We start from the raw sequence: 18,685 nt of genomic DNA, 5'->3' as shown, positions 1-18,685 counted from the left end.
CATAGAGGTCGGGAGCCGGCTATGTGATTCTGCAGCCAGCTCCCGCCTCCTGTATATGAATAATTGAGAGATTTCTCTTCATTGGTGGCGCAGTGGCCATAACCCCTCCCCTTCTCTTGTCCTCCTTCCTCTCATTGGCGGCAGCACAGGGGGAGGGAGACACTGCTTCCTTCTCCCCTGTGCTGCTGAGGGAGCACGGACAGCAGCGCGATCTGTGTTCCCAATACGTTAATGGAATATCGGCAAAATAGATACCGATAACGGTCAAAATATTGAATATCTGCCGATAATATCGGTAAAACCGATAATCGGTCGATCCCTAGTCTGAATATTCTGAGCACTACTTTGTAACACCCTCTGCAAACACCCTCTGCAAACGCGCCTGTCCCCCTTGATTGACAGGGCTAGACAGCAGGCTGAGGACAGAGCTGTGTCCTGGCTTATACATATCTACTGTATATATGTGTATTATCTGTACTACAGCTCCACCACATTGATATCTGCTCTATTACTGCTTTATTCACAGGCACAATATCTGATTATAAAGACACTAATAAGTATAGAAAAGCCATGCATTGTATGTGGTAATGCTGCAGCTTAGAGGTTAAGCTATTGGTTTTGTATGTAGAGATTCCAGGTTTGAATCTTAGAGACTTAGAATTTTATTTTTATTTTTTCTTCAGGTTTTTTTAATTTATTTTTTCTCTTACACATTTATCCCATTTGTCCTTATTATATTGAGAAAAAAGTTTTTTTTTTTTAGAAAGCTAATAAATATTACTGGTTTCTAAATAATTATGTATTGTGTCTATGAATAAAGCAGTAACGGGTTGACTGCTTATTATTATGATTATGTGTTATAGTATAGCCTTTTAATATGGTTTTAAATTAAAAAAAGAAAAAAAAAAAAACTCTCCTAGGGCGTGAACCAGGTATTTCTATCATTCAATGCAGATCACTATACCACTAAGCTATAACATTACCACATAAAGATCCATGGTTTTCTATGCTTATGAGCTGACACACATCACTGGATAATCATACACTGCGCCTGTGAATAAAGCAGTGATATGTAGATTTGCGGTGAAACTATAGTACAGAGTGTGAATAATACACACAGTAGATAGATGTGTATAAGCCACGACACAGCTCTGCCCTCAGCCTGCTGTCTAGCCCTGTCAATCAAGTGGGAGGGGCGTGTGCAGAGCAGTCCTCAGAATATTCAGCCCCGCCTCGGAGTGATCGAATTAATTGCTTATTTGCATATGAATATAAACGCTGATTTCTCTGCAGCTATTTATCGTACATACAAAAGAAAGGTACAGTTTTAATCGGCATAATGAGCCCTAGCAGCCAGTGTGTCTGGGTTAATAGCCTTGATCCTAGTGACAGACACTTTAAGAATGACCCTGACACAGGAGGTGGGTGTATAATTCCTGCCGAGGGTCGGACTGGATCATCGTTCGTAGGAATGCTCTATAGCGATGATCTGGCTGCCGCCAATTACCTGATAAACAAGCAAATGCTTGTATATTGGGCAGTTGCAAAAAAATAATTTGCCAGTGGAAGATCGTGCTGTCTAATCACGATCTGCTGCTGGCAAACAATGATTCAGTATGGGGATGAGCTATGGCGTTCGAGATCGCTCCTATGGAGGAGATCACTGCATGTAAATGCAGAGGTCTCCTTCACAGGCCTAAGACATCAGGAGAAGTCTACTGTAACCCCTGAAAAATGGGGAGTCGCTCAAGCTGAGCTGGGCCCAGTTCCTGTTGTGGTTTGGACAGCATGATTTGGATGACTCGTTCCCTTTAACCGCCTCCGGACCGCCTAACGCAGGATCGCGGTCCGGAGGCGGCAGCGCTGCGCACAGTCACGCATATACGCGACAGGCGCGCGCGTTCACAGGATCGGAAGGTAAGCGAGTGGATCTCCAGCCTGCCAGCGGCGATCATTCGCTGGCAGGCTGGAGATGCGTTTTTTTTTTTTTTTTTTTTAACCCTTAACAGGTATACTAGACGCTGTTTTGATAACAGCGTCTAATATACCTGCTACCTGGTCCTCTGGTGGTCCCTTTTGTTTGGATCGACCACCAGACGACCACCGTATGATTTTTACGGATACATGGATCGGATCCGCAAAACACATACGGACGTCTGAATGGAGCCTTACAGGGGGGTGATCAATGACAGGGGTGTGATCAGGGAGTCTATATGGGTGATCACCCCCCCTGTAAGGCTCCATTATTTTTTATTTTTTTCCTGGACCGTGTTAATCTGTGGTGTTAGGTCATGGGGTATTTTTATAGAGGAGATTATTACCGACGTTGCGATACCTAATAATAATATGTCTACTTTTAATAAATTATTTTAGTCTCAAGTCTGAGAACCATTTTTTTTATCCGATGTCAGTGCTAAATTGGGATATAAATTTAGTACTCCATGGAAGTGTGATACTCCCTGAAGCAACCGTCAATGCAGAGGGCCGGATGATCGGGGCACATGTCACACTGCGTGGTGGTGTCCTTCCGTATCCCCCTCCTGCGACACACTCTGCACTTTTTTGGGGTTTGTCCCTTCTTTCCAGTATGGGGGACCACACCTGGAAAGTGTTGGCCAGGGACGATCCGGGCGCCTACAGTTACCGAGGTACTCCGGCCTGCTCTTTCCCGGTCCGAAAAGATCAGGGCCTTGAGGACTGCCTCATAGAACTGTAGGAATGTCCCTGTGCTACCAGCGCTTCGGGATAGTACAAAAGAGTTTTACATGGCAACCTGTACCAAGTAGACCGCAACTTTTTTGTACCATGCCCGGGTTTTGCGCATGGCGTTATATGGCTTGAGCACTTGATCAGAGAGATCAACTCCTCCCATATTCTGATTGTAGTCAACGATACAATCGGGCTTGAGGACCGTTGCCGCTGTACCTCGCACAGGGACAGGGGTGATGCCGTTACCATGAATTGTGGACAGCATAAGGACATCCTCTTGTCCTTATACCTGACCAGCAACAGGTTTCCAGTGGTGAGGGCACGGGTCTCGCCCCTGGGGATAGGTACCTGGAGGAGGTGGGCAGGGAGGCCACGTTGATTTTTCCGCACGGTCCCACAAGCGGACGTGGATCTGGCGGCAAGGGACTGGAACAAGGGGATACTGGTATAAAAGTTATCCACGTACAGGTGGTAACCCTTATCCAGCAGTGGGTACATAAGGTCCCACACAAGTTTCCCGGTAACACCCAGAGTGGGGGGACATTCTGGGGGTTGAATCCTGGAATCTTGCCCCTCGTATACATGAAATTTGTAAGTGTACCCTGAGGTACTCACAAATTTTGTATAGCTTCACGCCATACCTCGCCCGCTCGGAGGGCACATACTGGTGGAAAATGAGTCTCCCCTTGAACGCAATGAGAGACTCATCAACCGCGACCTCACTTCCAGGTACATAGGCCTCAATGAATTTGGCCCCAGTGATCGATGACCGGCCGTATCTTATACAGACTGTCATGGGCAGGATCCCCTCGGGGGGGGACGTGCTGCATTATCGGAATAATGCAGACATTTCCGGATGGCCTCAAACGGGAGCATGTCATGGCCGTACTGTAAAGTGGGGTCTGGTATAGGACGTCCCCGCTCCAGTACAGCCTGACACTGGGTTTCGTGACCAGGCCCATATGCAGCACGAGGCCCCAAAATGTCCTCATTTCGGCTGCACTGACTAGCGTCCAGCCACTGGGCCTGGCCAAAAAGGAGCCTGGGTGTTGAGCGACGAACTGTTGGGCGTACAGGTTCGTCTGCTCCACCATCAGATTTACCAGTGGGTCACTGAAAAAAATGACAAAAAAAGTAATTAATATTCAGTGTAGCCCACTGTGGAAATCTGGATTCCTGATTGGCCTGCAAAATCGGGAATCACGGGCTCGTATCTCTCTGGGCTACACCAGACTAGTTCATCGGCAGTGTGCTCCGGTGGATTTAACTGGTGGGCCGGGAAACCAGTATGAGCCCCAGAGCTGCTCGTACTAGGCTGGGCCACAGGGTCCCTAACATGGCGGTCCCCTGTCTCCGCCGCCTTGGGGGCTCATCGTCATCGCTAGATGATGACGAGGATGCGGATGACAACAGGAATGTGGAGTCATCCTCGTCCTCACTGGGACTCTGAGTCAGAGGCAAGCTGGGCGTATGCCTCCTCGGCCGAGAACGTCCGGCGGGCGTCCAGATGAGGTTAAGGGCTCATGCACACTAATGTATTTTCTTTTTTTTTTTAAATGGACGAAACACTGATGTTATCAGTGTGTTGTGTTTTTTTTTTTGCTGATTCGTGTTTTGCTGTCCCCAAAATACATATGGTCATGTGCATGAGCCTTTAGAGAGGGGGGCATCAAACTGCAGGAAGATGCCATGTTGTTCTGTTACGTTATATAGCAGTGTTTCATATAGTCACGTCTACTAACGCCAGATATGCTTTAGGGCCTTCTCTGTTCTGTGTCTCACTTGTGATCTAAACCACTGTAAGGCTCCGTTCACACATCCGTAATAATGGGTTGCATCCGTTCCGCAAATTGCAGAACTGGTGCGGACCCATTAATTCTCTATGGGGACGGAATTGATGCGGAGAGCACACTAGGTGCTCTCCGCATCCGCATTTTATGGAGCGCGCCGCCGATCTTCCAGTCCGCGGCTCCGGAAAAACAGAACATGTCCTATTCTCTGCAGTTGCGGACAAGAATAGGTATTTTTATGGGGGTGTTGGCCGGGTGTATTTTGGATCTGCAATGCACTACGGACGTGTGAATGGACTCTAATGGTGATGTCTGAGGAGTGGAGATAGGCCCTGCTATCTCATGGAGCTGTAATCTCCTGGGTTCCTCGGGCTCCCTTATTTCCCTGTCAGTGGATGTGAGCACTTTCCCACTGATCCGTCCCTTCTGGTTCCCTTCATACAGAAGCTTGCGCCTGTGAGACAGCAGGCCGTATGGAAGCAGCTTGGTAAGTCACTGGTAATTTACATTTGCCTGGTTGTGCAGTTTATTTTTCAAGCCCATTCCTCTCTTTGCATGACAATCATTGTTCTTGGCCAGACGTGCTCAGAGCAGTTGTCGGATGCCTTCCTCCTTTGTTGTTGGCAGGGCATATGACGCCTGTAACGCAACAGACAGCAAGGACAGGGCATGGCACTGCCGTCAATAAATGACTTCTCTAAATCTCTTTTGCATTCGGATTTTTGCGTTTTTTCTCCTACGTTTTCCTCCATTCATAATTTACCAGATTGAGATGTTTCTAAATTAGTATGGAGATGCTGTTCCAAGTAATATTGGCAGATTAAACGCCACCAACAAAGCAAGACAAAGGATGCAACAAACTGACAATAAAAAGGCATCTGTATCAGCACTCCTTGGAAAATGTTGTGCCCGCGCCTTAACCCCCTCCTGACCATGCCACATAACATTCCGCAGGTTGAAGAGGGCTACTTTGCAAAACTGTATATTCTTACTGTTTTTCTCCAGCATCCCCCCCCCCGATAAATTGATGACGGTAGTAGGTTGATCTTCAGGTATTGTGATCTGGGCTGATCTAAGTTAACGTCTTGTCAACGACAATTTAAAAATCAATCACAGAACGCTGACTTTTGTCAAGCTTTTTCTTGTCAGCAAATAAGTGACAACCGTTGACACAAAATAGTCTTTGTAAGTCTAAAATGTCTAGTGCGTGGCCAGGTTTAGACTGGTTGCACATGTTGATCTTGTTCTACATAGGATTGCACTGGACTCTAGCAGTAATGGCTTGTATGTTTTTGAAGAGATACCGTACAGTGTAAATGTACTCTAAGGCAACGTATCCCCTATTTTTATTTTATTTTTATTTTTTTCAATGAGACAAGATTTAGTAAAATTTTTTTTTACATTTTTATTTTTTTACATTTTTTTTTATTTTTATTCTTTCTGTTCATGATTATGGGGACTGTCATTAGGGCGATTGAATCGAGTAATTAGACACAAAAAATTCTCTGCAAAATTTTTTGCATCGAGGTTCTGTTTGTGTTCCGTGACCACGGAGCGGGAGTGAAGCACTTGCTATTACTTACCGCTCCGTGGTTCCCCGCCGGCCCGCACTGTGCTCCACTTTCTTCCTGACACATCGCTGGGTCATAGTGCGTGCTTACATGCACTATGACCCGATGCTGTGTGACGTCAGGACGACAGTGCAGCGCACAGAAAAGATGGAGGAGCTGTAGAGCGGCACCCCTACAGGAAAGGTAAGTACTGTAATTGGGGACATGACTAGAAGGGGGAGATGGTGGCACTGGGGGGAGGGGGTCGAGATGGGGGCAAGCTGATGGCACTGGGGGGGAATTGATGCACTTGGGCTAATCGCACAGAGGGGAACAAAGGGTGTTGGGGACTGATGGCAGGGGTCTGATGAGTGTTTATAAAGGAAAACAGTTTATTAAATTCTTTTTTTTTTCTTATTGATTACTTGATTATTCATAAAAAATAATCAATAGAATACTCTATTTCTAAAGTACTCGTTTACTGCAGCCCTGTCAGCTTTCCTGTGCCTTGAAACAGCCATATGGTGAAAAGAGCCTTGAGATTAGATTTCTGTGGGAGAATGTCCTCGGCATGCTCCTCGACCTCAGCAGGGAGGGGAGAAGGGGAGGTGTCCCCATCGCCTATTGTAAGGAGTGGGTCCTGTGTTATTTGCCCCAGTTTTATAATGGAGAGGTTGCCATTTCTTGTTCCGTTGCCCCGTGATGACGATGAGGGCCGTAGTGTCAGTCTCTTGAGGGTCCCGCGTGAAAACTGGAGAAAAAGGCATGGAAAATTTCCATCACCAACCATTTTAAAAAAGGAATGTGTAACAAAATCTTGATTCAAACAATAGGTCATTTTCAGATATTACCTTACCTTGAAATGAATCCTGAAGTGAAAAATCTGATTATACATTTATACTTTTTTCCCTACACACAGCGGACTCTGGCTTGAAGAGGACCAGTCACTAGGGATGAGCGCACGTGTGTTTTCAAGTTCAGCGTACAAGGTTTGGGGTTAAGTTATGGTCCGTGGTAGCAGAATCCGTAACGGAATTCTTGAAATACAAGTTCGCGCATCCCTACCAGTCACCACTCTGGGTGTACCTGTCTTAGGAAATCATTGTGTTCTGCATTAAATTACAGATCTGGAGCATCTGTTTGCATGACTATGTTGAGCCATTCCTATGTTATTTGTATGACTAAAGGTCCAAGTGGGTTTTATCAGTGTGTTTGTGTTGGGAGGGGGGTGTCCTTGAGACTATTCAATCAGTCCTGACAGTGGCAAACTCTGCAGGGACACACCCTCAACTGGTAACACCCAGTTGGTCATTCATTCATAAACTTATAATTGGAAAAAATAGATGAATGGCACAAAATGGTTATAAAATGACATGCTCCAGAACAGTCTTTCAATCTGGAATGCAATTATTAACCAAAACAGACCTGTCCGGCGAGGTGACTGCTCCTCTTCAACCCTTTCTCTGCTCCAACTACCAACTTGAATATTAGGGATATCCTCAACGCTGTAGGTGGCTTATTTTGGAGAGCAAGTAGCATCAACCTCAGCAGTGTAACCCTAAAGATGCCATGGCCACTCGCCACCACAGCATTTTGAGATTAAGCTGCCAGGGTTGAAGGTATGTCTGGTCCCAGCAGGTGAAGAAGAGCTCTTTCACAGCCCCACTCCTGCCCAACCATGGCATACATTTTCTTTATTGGTTTAGATTGGGGTTAAGCTATGGGGCTATCCTTAAGTTATCCCATGAAAAGTATTACTATCACTTAATAGGGTATTTCAAATGAAATGAAATACATGCACTAAAAATATTGTATGTTTTTGTACATGTTCCTTTCTGGTAGCACCTCCTGCTGTTTCTCCTTCTGGTCCACCATTAGCTACATTCAGTGGTGGAATAACTTGCTGAGTAGCTTTCTTACTGTGTTCTCCTCCCCTCATTGCTGGTGGTGTGATCTCGCAGAGAAGCCAGCAGATGAAGTGATTCAGACACTTAAAGGGGTTATCCGGACATACCCCTTTTTTCACCCTGATGCTAGCCTCCCTGAGGCTAGCATCAGAGCATCTCGTGGTCCGATGTGCTCCCTTGCCCTGCGCTAGATCGCACAGGCTCTTTTGTTTATCATAGCCCACCCATCAGTGCTGGTGAAGTCACCAGCCTTCCTTGTAGCCCCCATGGAGAGCACCGGTACGTCACCGGAACTCCTAAAAATGCCTTTGCCCTGCGCGATTTAGCACAGGGCAAAGGAGAGCATCGGAGCATGAACTGCTCCGATGCTCAAGTCAGGGGGGCTGCCTGGGTGAAAATGAAGGTATGTCTGGGTTCAGCTCTGAACCTGGACAACCCCTTTAACATTTATTCATCCCTTCTATAGATGAGTGAAATCAATTTGTCTCCTCAACAAGAGTTCTTGTTCTTCACCTGCAAGGGGGTTGTCTCCTCTGGTGAAGAAGCACCTCCTTGCCAATTCATTGACGGGCTGGTCATCTCGCCCGACCCCTGACAATCTCACGCCTGGGCTGCTGCTCCAAGTAGCAGGGCAGAAGCTCTGCTTCAGCCTGTGGAGCTGCTACCCTGTGTGCTGCTACGTTTCCAGGTAGCGGCACATGAATGGTAATCTGCATTTGTGCTTCAGAAGCAACGTGGGTGCCGGGGAGCAAGGTAAGTGCATTGTGTGCCTGGGTATATGGGGCATTTTACTAGTTGGATAACCCCTTTAAGGGTATATTAGCTGGGCAGATTTTCTGTGAGCGTTCAGGATTTGCGGGCGGAAAATTGTGCTGCTAATTACGATCTGCCGCTGGCAAACCACTGTAGAGTATAGGGATGAGTGGTGGCATAACGATTGCTGAGGAGATCACTGCATGTAATGGCAGCGGTTTTCTCAGCAAGCAAGCAGGCAATTGCCAGGAGGGAACGCTTCCCTACCGACAATGGTCTGCATGATCGGGATGTCTAATTAGCGAAGTGTCTAAAGATGCACTAAGTATTTTCAGACTGCTTTTCTAGGTTTGCAATGTTTCTGATTCATGCTGCTTAGTTTCTACTATTTTGCTTGTCAGCTTCAAGCACCTTTTAAATTCAAGTTGTCAATTTTAAGCATAGTTTTTAGTCAACCATGATTCACGTGTGTGGGGTACAAAGACTTTGACCAAATAATGATCCTAAGCCTCTTTGAATGAATTTCTGATTCTCTTTAGTTTGGTGATGGTAACAAAATGCTGTAGATGCTATCTGAATTTGGTTTCATCCTTTGAAAAAGGCAGAGAGTCGCTCCTGTGACTGTGTATACAGCTCATATATGCTGTGAAACTAACCCTTTAACGGTGTCATTAAAATAGTGAAAGCATTTGTGTCAGTGTAGAGTGTGTGTCGCTTGAGCCTACATGAACTAAATGAAGAAGAATGATAAAAGTAACGGGAAATATAGTTGTCCTCAAAGTTTGTCTGTAGCATTTCATGCAGGTCCTGACAGAATACGTCTCTAGTGATCCCGCAGAGGAGCAGTAACCAGCTCTCTCCACCACATAATGGACATGTGTGTAGGATGTCACTGGAGCTACTGCATAACATCCGTAGTGGTCTTGTGGGACTCCTGCCTAAGGATAAGCAATCCATATAAAGTACTGGGAACGTCTTGTAACCATTTAGCCATCTGCACCATAGATGTACAGCGCAGTGATCGGGCGAGCACAGGAGCGATCGGGACAGGGCCCTGCTGTTACTGACAGCCACCCCCCTGCTGTAACTGCCAGGATCGACGATAACTCTGTCGCTGGCGGATTCAACCTTTAGATGCTGCGGCCGATGCTGACTACCGCATATAAGTAGCCTACAGAGGGAGGGTCCTCACTCTTTCCACTCCATTGACGATGCGTTTGCAGGGTGCCGATGGCTGCTATGGCAGCTGGAAGCCATAAAACGGGGGGGACATTTGTGGCTAAAACTATATGTAATTGAAATGGTTTCATTTCATGTTCTTTTCTACCTGTGAGGTCAAGCCAATCACTATACTCCTAGGCGAATTCCTTGAAGTTTTTAGTTTACAAAATGGGTTAACTTTTTGGAGTTTTACACTGCACTGGACCCCAGGGTTCTGCAAATGTGAAATGGCATCTGCCCTCCAAAATCTAAATGGCACTTTCCTTCTGAGCCCGGTTGTGTGCCCATACGTTAGTTTAAGTCCACACATGTGGTGTTGCCGTATTGAGAAAACAATGCGTAACAAATTGTGGGGTGCTTTTTTTTCTTTTTTTTTTTCTTCTTCTTCTTCTGTTAACCCTTGTGAAAATTGAAAAAGCTGGTGCTAAAGGAACATTTTATTGTAAGAAATAAAATGTTTTCATTTTCACAGCCAAAAGTTTCTAAATTCTGTGAAATGCCTACACCCTCCCTCGAGAAATTCCTTGAGGGTATAGTTTTCAAAATGGAATAACGTTTTGGGATTTTCCACTATAGAGATATCTCAGGGTTTCTGCAAATGTGACATGGCTCCTGAAACCATTTCAGCCAGATCTGCCCTCCTAAAGCCAAATGGCGCTAGTTCACTTCACAACCTGTGTTGTGCCCATACAGCACCCAGATCTGAGGGGGTCCTCAAAGTGAATCGCCTACGTGTTTCCAATGGGGTCCGTGCAAGACACAGGGACTCCATAGGAGTGGGTGAGCTGGAACTACAAAAAAAAAATTTCTTCTGCTGAGCTCCAAGGGCACCGTGACGGGGAATAACTGTTCATTCATGTGTACTTTAGTTGCTGTGTACTGTGCAGAATCTGCAGCTAGTCTCCTGCATGTGAAAGGAACCTGAAAGACTGGGGGCACCCCAGAATTAGAGCAAGAGTGCTGGCACATGGTATGAAACATACAATATAAGCCAAAAAAGAGAAAAAGAATACAGAGATGAGAGCCGCACATCTAAAAAGTATCACATTTATTGAAGATAACAGAGACAAATCATTGCATGCAATAAATCATGGCTGTGTGGACCAAATAAGTACCACACGCCACCACAAGACAATAAGCATAATCCCACATGGGTAAACAATAAGTAAGATTCAGTTAAAGTGTATGAAATCCATCAACATGAATGATGTCAGTATAATACTTATCATGGAAATAGCGTGGTGGACAGGGAAGAATGCCCAACACGTATCGCCAGGCTCTGCTGGCTTCCTCAGGGGTGCCTGTTTGTGTCACATATCAACTCCTATATATACACATGGTCATAATTAAATAATAGTAGTCACCTGTGGTGTGGGCGTACATATGGTATATTGGCGGGACCTCCCGGGAAGAGGAGGTACTGGTCGTTGGTGCGGGTTCGGCGCAGAGACAGAGATGCGCGCCGAAAAGAGCAGCGGGCGGAACTGCCATCTGTGCATGCGTTTGTACACGTCGATCAAATAGGCTAGCGTGCGCTCCTTAGTTAGTACTCGTCTCCTGCATGTGCACATGGCCCAACGGAAATCATCTTGCCTCTGGCAAGCTTTTACTTACATTTCACACCTCTTCGTCATGGCAGTCCGTGCAGGGAGTGACAGGAAAGTGCCTTTTAGTTTGCTTACATCAGCGCTTGTCTTCCTGGTAGCCTAGCATGTTTTTGTTACATAAATTTATAAGTATTCTTTGTTTATATGAACCTGTCTGGGGAACGCCTTTATAAATGAGTACTGTGTTCTTAAAATACTGTATGTCCATGTACATGGCCCTACAGGTCTGTATTAGAAAACCTGTAGGCTGCCAGGGAAGAATGCCTCTATAATGACGTGTGCAAACTAAAGACGTTGTTCAGATGTTAAACTTTGGCCACTAGTATAGACCTTGATAACTGGTAAGTGCTGGATCCTCTTAAAAATGGCCTGCTATTGGCTGCTCCCCTCATCGCCAGATGTCTCGATCCGGTCAATCGGGAGATGCAGCGACGACCTCAGGAGTGATGCAGGTGACGGGGAGCAGGGCAAGTGTAATCTATATGGGGGCATGTTTCATATTTTGGATAACCCATTTAAGGGGTCATGCACGCGGCCCTAGCCGTTCTTGCAGTCTGCAATTTGCAGATCCGCAACATTGATACTGGTCTGCAGACTTTTTTTTTTTTCCCCCACAAATGTCCTATTTTTGTCCGCAAAATGAACAAGAATAGGACATGTTATATTTATAATTTTTTTGCACCGCCATGGATCGGACTTAAGGATGCGGAAGCTGCCTGCGTGTTTTGTGGCCACGTTGAGATGAATAGGTCCGCATCCGATCCACACTGAAAATATGGCTGTTTGCATGAGCCCTAATACTGATGACCTCTCCTCAGTATCCTTAGTATTGATGAGCAAAGCGAGGTTTGGATGCTTCATCCAAAGTTGCTTCGCTCAAAACATTAGATTAATGCTGTACGAAGATCTGTCTCTGTACAGCATTAAAATGTACGGCCAATAAGGCGAAATTAGTTATTTGCAAATAACTTCAGTAGTTAATTTTTAAAGTGGAAAACCACTTAAAAACTTGGAAACGAACTCTGCTTCGGCTGTGACTGGTACATTTGGCCATTGTCCGCTGAAAATGCAACTGTATGGCGTGATAGGCAGAACTTGGCTGCTGCTATCAATCTTGATCAGTTCGTTAGAAAGCATTTTTATGCTTGAACATGGGCTCTTATATTCCTCCATTTACCACTTGGATTATTCTGCCCTTTTTAGATCAGATTAAGGGCGCATTCACACACATGTGGTTTGGTTCTGAGGCTCGGATGCGGACCCATTCACGTCAATGGGGCCGCACTCTGTGTGCTGTCTGCAACTGTTGCTCCATTCTGTGGCCCCACAAAAATTATAGATCATGTCCTATTCTTGTCCGTTTTACAGACAAGAATAAGCTTTTCTATAATGGGCTGTCTGTTCTGCAAATTGTGGAAGACACACGGGCATCATCCGTGTTTTGCAGATCTGCAATTTGCGGACCACAAAACACGGCATGTTCGTGTGCATGAGCCCTAAAGGTATGTTTTTTTTTTTTTTTTTTTTTTTTTTTTTAAAGATATTGCTGCTTTTGTTGGTTGCACCCACCATTCCAACTGACAGTGATCTTCCCAGTAAACTTGTACACTCGGCTTAGATCAGGCATGCCCTTTGATTCAGTAGGGAACAGGGAGATACGCCACTTGTAGACGCCTCTGGCAGAGGCACATACTCCTAGCAGAACAAAATATCAAGCTTATTGAAATCCAACATGCAAGTATCACAGGGAGGTCAGAGTTCTGCCATACGTATATATGGGCACTGCTAAGAGGCTAGATGACCCTTAGGTTTATCAATAGATTATTAATCACTGGTCTCGGGATTTACTAGATCCAGAGACCAGCACATAGATGTCAAAATGAGATTGACATAAACTGAATATATCTGGTTAGGGCAGAAATATAACAGAAAATGTCCTCTGTTGCATCTGGAAAATAAGAACAAAATTATTTAGAAGCCAGATTGCTTGAGGCGATTGTGACGGGGACATCTGGGCTGAGGAGCAATGTTTCCTGCCTTATGCTTTGGCTCTTTCATAGGGACACTGAATATTCAGTCATTGGGTCTATAATTAGACGCTTTGATAAGTCCCATTAAATATGGTTTTCATGTACACTATAAGGTGGCTGGGAGAACCACAGGGTGGCACACGAAAAAGTACCCTGCCTCCAGCGATAGTATGACCATATGAATGAGCAACTGGATTCACAAAGTCACCAAAAATGTGAAATTGGTCCCCGGTCACGTCTGATTATGTCGGCTGATACTGCTCGTGATGCTGCGGAAGGAGTTTGTGATGTTCTCCTTGAGTTCATCCAGGGGATGTGGATTGTTGGCGGACACTTTCTGTTCTAAATTTCCCCACCGATAGAAATGTGGACAAGTCTGGGGAACATAGTGACCATAACCCTTTTGTTCACAGTTCGTTCCTCTGTAAACCATTCATTAACCCGTGCCAGTCAGTTCTGTGAGGTGCGACATGTTGCCCCATCTTGTTGGAAAAAGCTGGACATTTTTCTTCTTCTGCTCTTGGTTGTAAAACTGTTCACAGATATCCAGGTAAATTGCGGTATTCAGTTAATTTGAAAAAAATAAAATTGGGCCCACTATTCGTCTTCCTGACACTGTGCACCAAATGCCAATTGTTTGGTTGTGAAGGTGTTTCGTGAGTTAAGTGGGGATTTTCACTGGATCGGAACCTCGTATTCTGGGAATTTGTGACCTGATAAATGAGACCAAGCTTTGTCCGTCATGAAGTACAGCAATAGGTCCACATGTCTGTTGGCACCAAGTCCAGTAATTCCGGAGTTCAGCTTTGTCAGACTCTCAGTTCCAGCACATACGTTATTCAGTACGGTTTTAGGTTCAGAGATTTCGGCACTTGCTGACACGTCGTTAATGATGCACCAAATTGCTGAGACAGTCTTCCAGTTGATTTTTGGGTGCAACTTGCAATCCGCTGCTGAATTTTGTGCACAACTTCATCTGTCCTGATCGATGGTGGCCTTCGTTTCTTCATTTTTGTATTCAGCTTGCACTTAACACCTTTATTACACTTCCTGTGTACTTGGCCTATACCAAACCTATTTTTGTGTACCCAGCTTGCACGGAGCACTTTGAACCAAGCTTATTCGTATATCTAGCTTGCACGTAGCTCTTTATATATTTAACCATACGCAATATATATACTCCGCCTACGCATAACACTTTATGCACCTAAGCACTTTATTTCAGTTTATTTTGGATAACAACATTGTATGCAGGCAAAAAAATAAGTCACACTATCATTGAAACCTATAGTATACCAATTTAAGAGATCCTTAGAGAGGACAATCCCCCATCAGTTACCATACGTCACACTTTTCAAGGCATTCTGAATACATTTGATCTCTACCAGCATATAAGACTTTTCCTGTTTTTATGTCATTAATAAAATAAATTTTTTAATTCAAAACAATTATCCCATTCTATACCACGAGTGCCATCACATCTTTACATATTAACTTGGTTTCCTCATGTTTGCAACAGAACCATTTCTGAACTCTGACTCTGAATACAACGGTTAGCTGGTGGTTTGGTTCCTGGGTACTTGTCGGCAAAGGTCTAATTGATCTGCTTTGCACATAGCCTTCCACAGTCACTGTTCCAGGGAGAACACCATCTTTCTGACATAATAAACTACTCTTATGAAACGGAATAATAAATTAGTCTTAGTTGCCCATAGCAACCAATCACTGCTCAGCTTTCAGTTCCTACAGGGCTCTGAAAAAATGAAAGCTGAGCTCTGATTTGGTTGCTATGGATAACCAATGTGTATTACACCCAACAGATTATCTGACCAGTTTCTGTCCTATCAGACCAATAGTTGGCTTGTATAACAAGATCTGTTTTTGTAATTGGCCATCTGACCAATGTTAAGGTGACACAACAAGTAAAATCTTGCCCTGGGGCTACACTATTAACAGGACTGTGACCCACAATGGTTTTTAACTATCCTGCCTCTATGTGCGCAACACCATAGACAAGTTGCCTTTTATTTTTCTTTCCGTCTGGGAAATTGAATGTGGAATTTCAGTTTTAAAGGCAGTCTGTCACCCTAAAATCAGGAATGAAGTAAGCACACGGCCATGTAGGGTAGGTGCCCCAAAACACAACCATTCCTCTTTGTGACAACCCGGTCCTCTAGTCCTGAGAGATGCTGCTTTTTATTTTTAAGCAAATAAGGTTTTTTGGGCAGGGCCCCTCTGTTTAGTGCACCACCCATCCACAATGTCAGGTGCACAGAACAGAGCGCCCTCCCCCAGTGCACCGAAAACCATTTTTGCATAAAAATAAAAGGCATTTCTCTCAGTGTTAGGGTCCATTCACACGTCCGTATGTGTTTTGCAGACACTGGCAATGTGCGTTCCGTATTTTGTGGACCGCACATCGCAGGCACTCTCATAGAAAAAGCCTTTTCTTGCCTGCAGTTGAGGACAATAGGACATGTTCTATTTTTTTGCAGAACGGAAGTGCGGATGCGGACAGCACATTCCAGCCCCATTGAATATGAATGGATCTGCACCTGTTCCTCAAAATTGCGGAACGGATGTGGACCCATTTTGCGGACGTGTGAATGGACCCTTAGAGGACCAGATTTTCACAAGAAAGGTATAATGGTTGGCAGTGTGCTTACTTTCATACTGATTTTGGAGGTGGCGGATGCTTTTAATATACTGTTAAATATTATTATTTTTTTCTATGTGTGACTTTGTATTATTGAATTTATTGATAGGGAGAATATTTATGGTTATATAGTCGTAACCATCATTATTGAGGAATATATATTCTTTTTTGAAGTGATATTAACCTTTTTACATGATTCATTTTCCTTGATCCTTTTAGATGATACTTTTCCTTATGTTGGTACTTAAATAATATATTTTTTTTTCTTCCCTAAACAGGTTATGCAATGGTCTCTGCAAAACGTTCTGTGTTTGAGGTGGAGCTTCGTAAGACAGACATATGCCGGCTTGTCATCTTTATTAAAGGGACTATAATTTGTTCTCTTACGACTGCTACATAAACAGACAAAATTGCAAAGATCTGCCCTGTGTCGAGTATGACAGCCACGACCCGTGGCTCTCCAGTTGGAGGGAATGAGAGCCAGGGCCAGGCTCCCGATGGACAGTCCCAGCCTCCACTCCAACAGAATCAGGTTTGTAGACAGGCCAGCTAATGCACATTTGAAGTAAGGACCTTTTATTCTTATTGCCACTTTCCGTTGTGTATGGTGGTCATCTGGGATTTTGGCTTTGTGAAGTCATGGACTTCATGTAGAGTAAAGAATATCCTTTAATGCCCAAGAGATTTTATAGGCTATGTTGTAAAAATTCAAGCTATGTACAGATTTAAGACCATTGAGTCTTCTGGTTTTCTAGAATATTTACTATATTTGCTTTTAAATGCCTATGACTTTGCTTGCACAGTTTCTGGCTCCTGACCACTCTGTCTGAAACCTACTGTAGCCTGTTGGACCCCCACAGCTCTAATAGTTATCCCCTTTCCTGTGGTTGTCATTGAGCAGGACTGCACACTGGGGTCCTAAGGACAGACTGTGCGGAAACTTAAGTGAATGAAATACGTTTTACTGAATAATTTCCCACATACTGTATCTCAATCTGCTCAGCTCGTCCTCTGTAACATGATGAAAAATGAGTGTACAGTTTGACAGCATCCTTTTAATGCAGAAAATGATGACTTGCCTAAGGCATTGGAAGCATACTGCGGGTGTCTGCTTCCAGTGGGACCAGCTCTACCTTCTCAAAAGAAAGGAAATAAAAACCTAACAAAATGTTCATTTTGGCTGTAATAGTCAAAAATTGTTGACTCAGTGGCCAGTAAATCGCCCTTTACCCATTTGCATGCACTTCATATAATACCTTTAATTAAGGAACCCCATGTTCTACATGTACGTCATTTTAATTACATGGGCGCAGACGCTGTGACTGCAATCTCTGCAGAAGCCTGACTTGTGATAGACTGCTGACCTCTTGCTGTAAAGATCAGGACCAGAAAAATCTCCAGACTTCGGTGTTTATGCTGAGGCTCCCCAAATTTTTTTTAAATCCCCCTTTTTTTAAAAAAAAGTTAAGTGCGGGGGAGAAACACGAAAATTAATTTGTATGTATTCCCCAAAAAGGTACTAATAGAAACTTCAACCAATCCTGCAAAAACAAAACTGCTTCATCAACAAAAACATAAAAATGTATTGGTCTAGGGATATGGTGACACAAATTATTTTTTTTTTTTTCCCCTGAAACTTTTTACAAAAGCGCTAAAGCATAACAAAACCCTGTAGGAAAAAAAAAAAAAAAAAAAAAAAATATATATATATATATATATATATATATATATATATATATATATATATATATATATATATATATATATTAGTAGCAAAAAGAAGGCAGCACTCCAGATGATTGTGAAAAAGTGGACGGTTTATTCACTCATCAGCGACGTTTCAGCTCTCACATTGGAGCCTTTTTCCATCTGAGTAACATGTGCCAAATTACATTTATATATAGTGCAAGTGATTAACCAAATACAAATTGATACATCATCTAATAAAGTGCAAATGCATAAATATTACAAAAGTGATCAGTGTACCATCATGGTTCAATATAGCAGCATTATCAATATATTCATGAAAATTTCATAGTGTAATAAAAACGATATAAAATCGCAAAAAGTCCATAATTACTAATCACAGGTGACAAGTGAACAAATGTGTTTAACATAATAAATCAATGAAAATTAAAAACCTTTGAATGAATCACTTCAGGCGGAATAGACATGATGGGAGCTTGTTGGCGTCCGGAAAGGAAAACGGCGCATGCGCCGCTCCAGCCGCTATCGCGAGATTCACAGTGGTAATACAGGACGTGCAAACCACATCAAAGATGGCCACTTTAGAACATTGCTTCAGGGCGCATGCGTGTGCCAAAACACCGCCCATATAGATTTGACAGGCACTCGTACAATGCCTGAGCACCGCAGCATCTAGCAGACTGAGCTGATCCAAACGAATATATTTATTCCATAGTCATACTGACTTGTGTACTTTTTGGCGCACAGTAAAAAAA

General features: G+C 43.9%; 1 protein-coding gene across 3 annotated transcripts in view; it reads left to right on the top strand.

The window, feature by feature from the left end:
- The window catches only part of USP9X (ubiquitin specific peptidase 9 X-linked), a 161,511-nt gene that overhangs the window by 26,493 nt on the left and 116,333 nt on the right, over positions 1–18,685 (top strand). For all 3 annotated transcript variants that reach the window (XM_044283617.1, XM_044283614.1, XM_044283615.1), the window contains exon 2: positions 16,502–16,755. In XM_044283617.1, coding sequence (XP_044139552.1) covers positions 16,660–16,755 — 96 coding nt within the window. In that variant the 5' untranslated portion in view covers positions 16,502–16,659. The remainder of the gene's footprint in view (positions 1–16,501; positions 16,756–18,685) is intronic.

This window comes from Bufo gargarizans, chromosome 3 (assembly GCF_014858855.1).
Source record: "Bufo gargarizans isolate SCDJY-AF-19 chromosome 3, ASM1485885v1, whole genome shotgun sequence".
Lineage (NCBI taxonomy): Eukaryota > Metazoa > Chordata > Amphibia > Anura > Bufonidae > Bufo > Bufo gargarizans.
The sequence above is the reverse complement of the archived record's forward strand: the minus strand, read 5'-3'. Positions and strand labels throughout refer to the sequence as shown.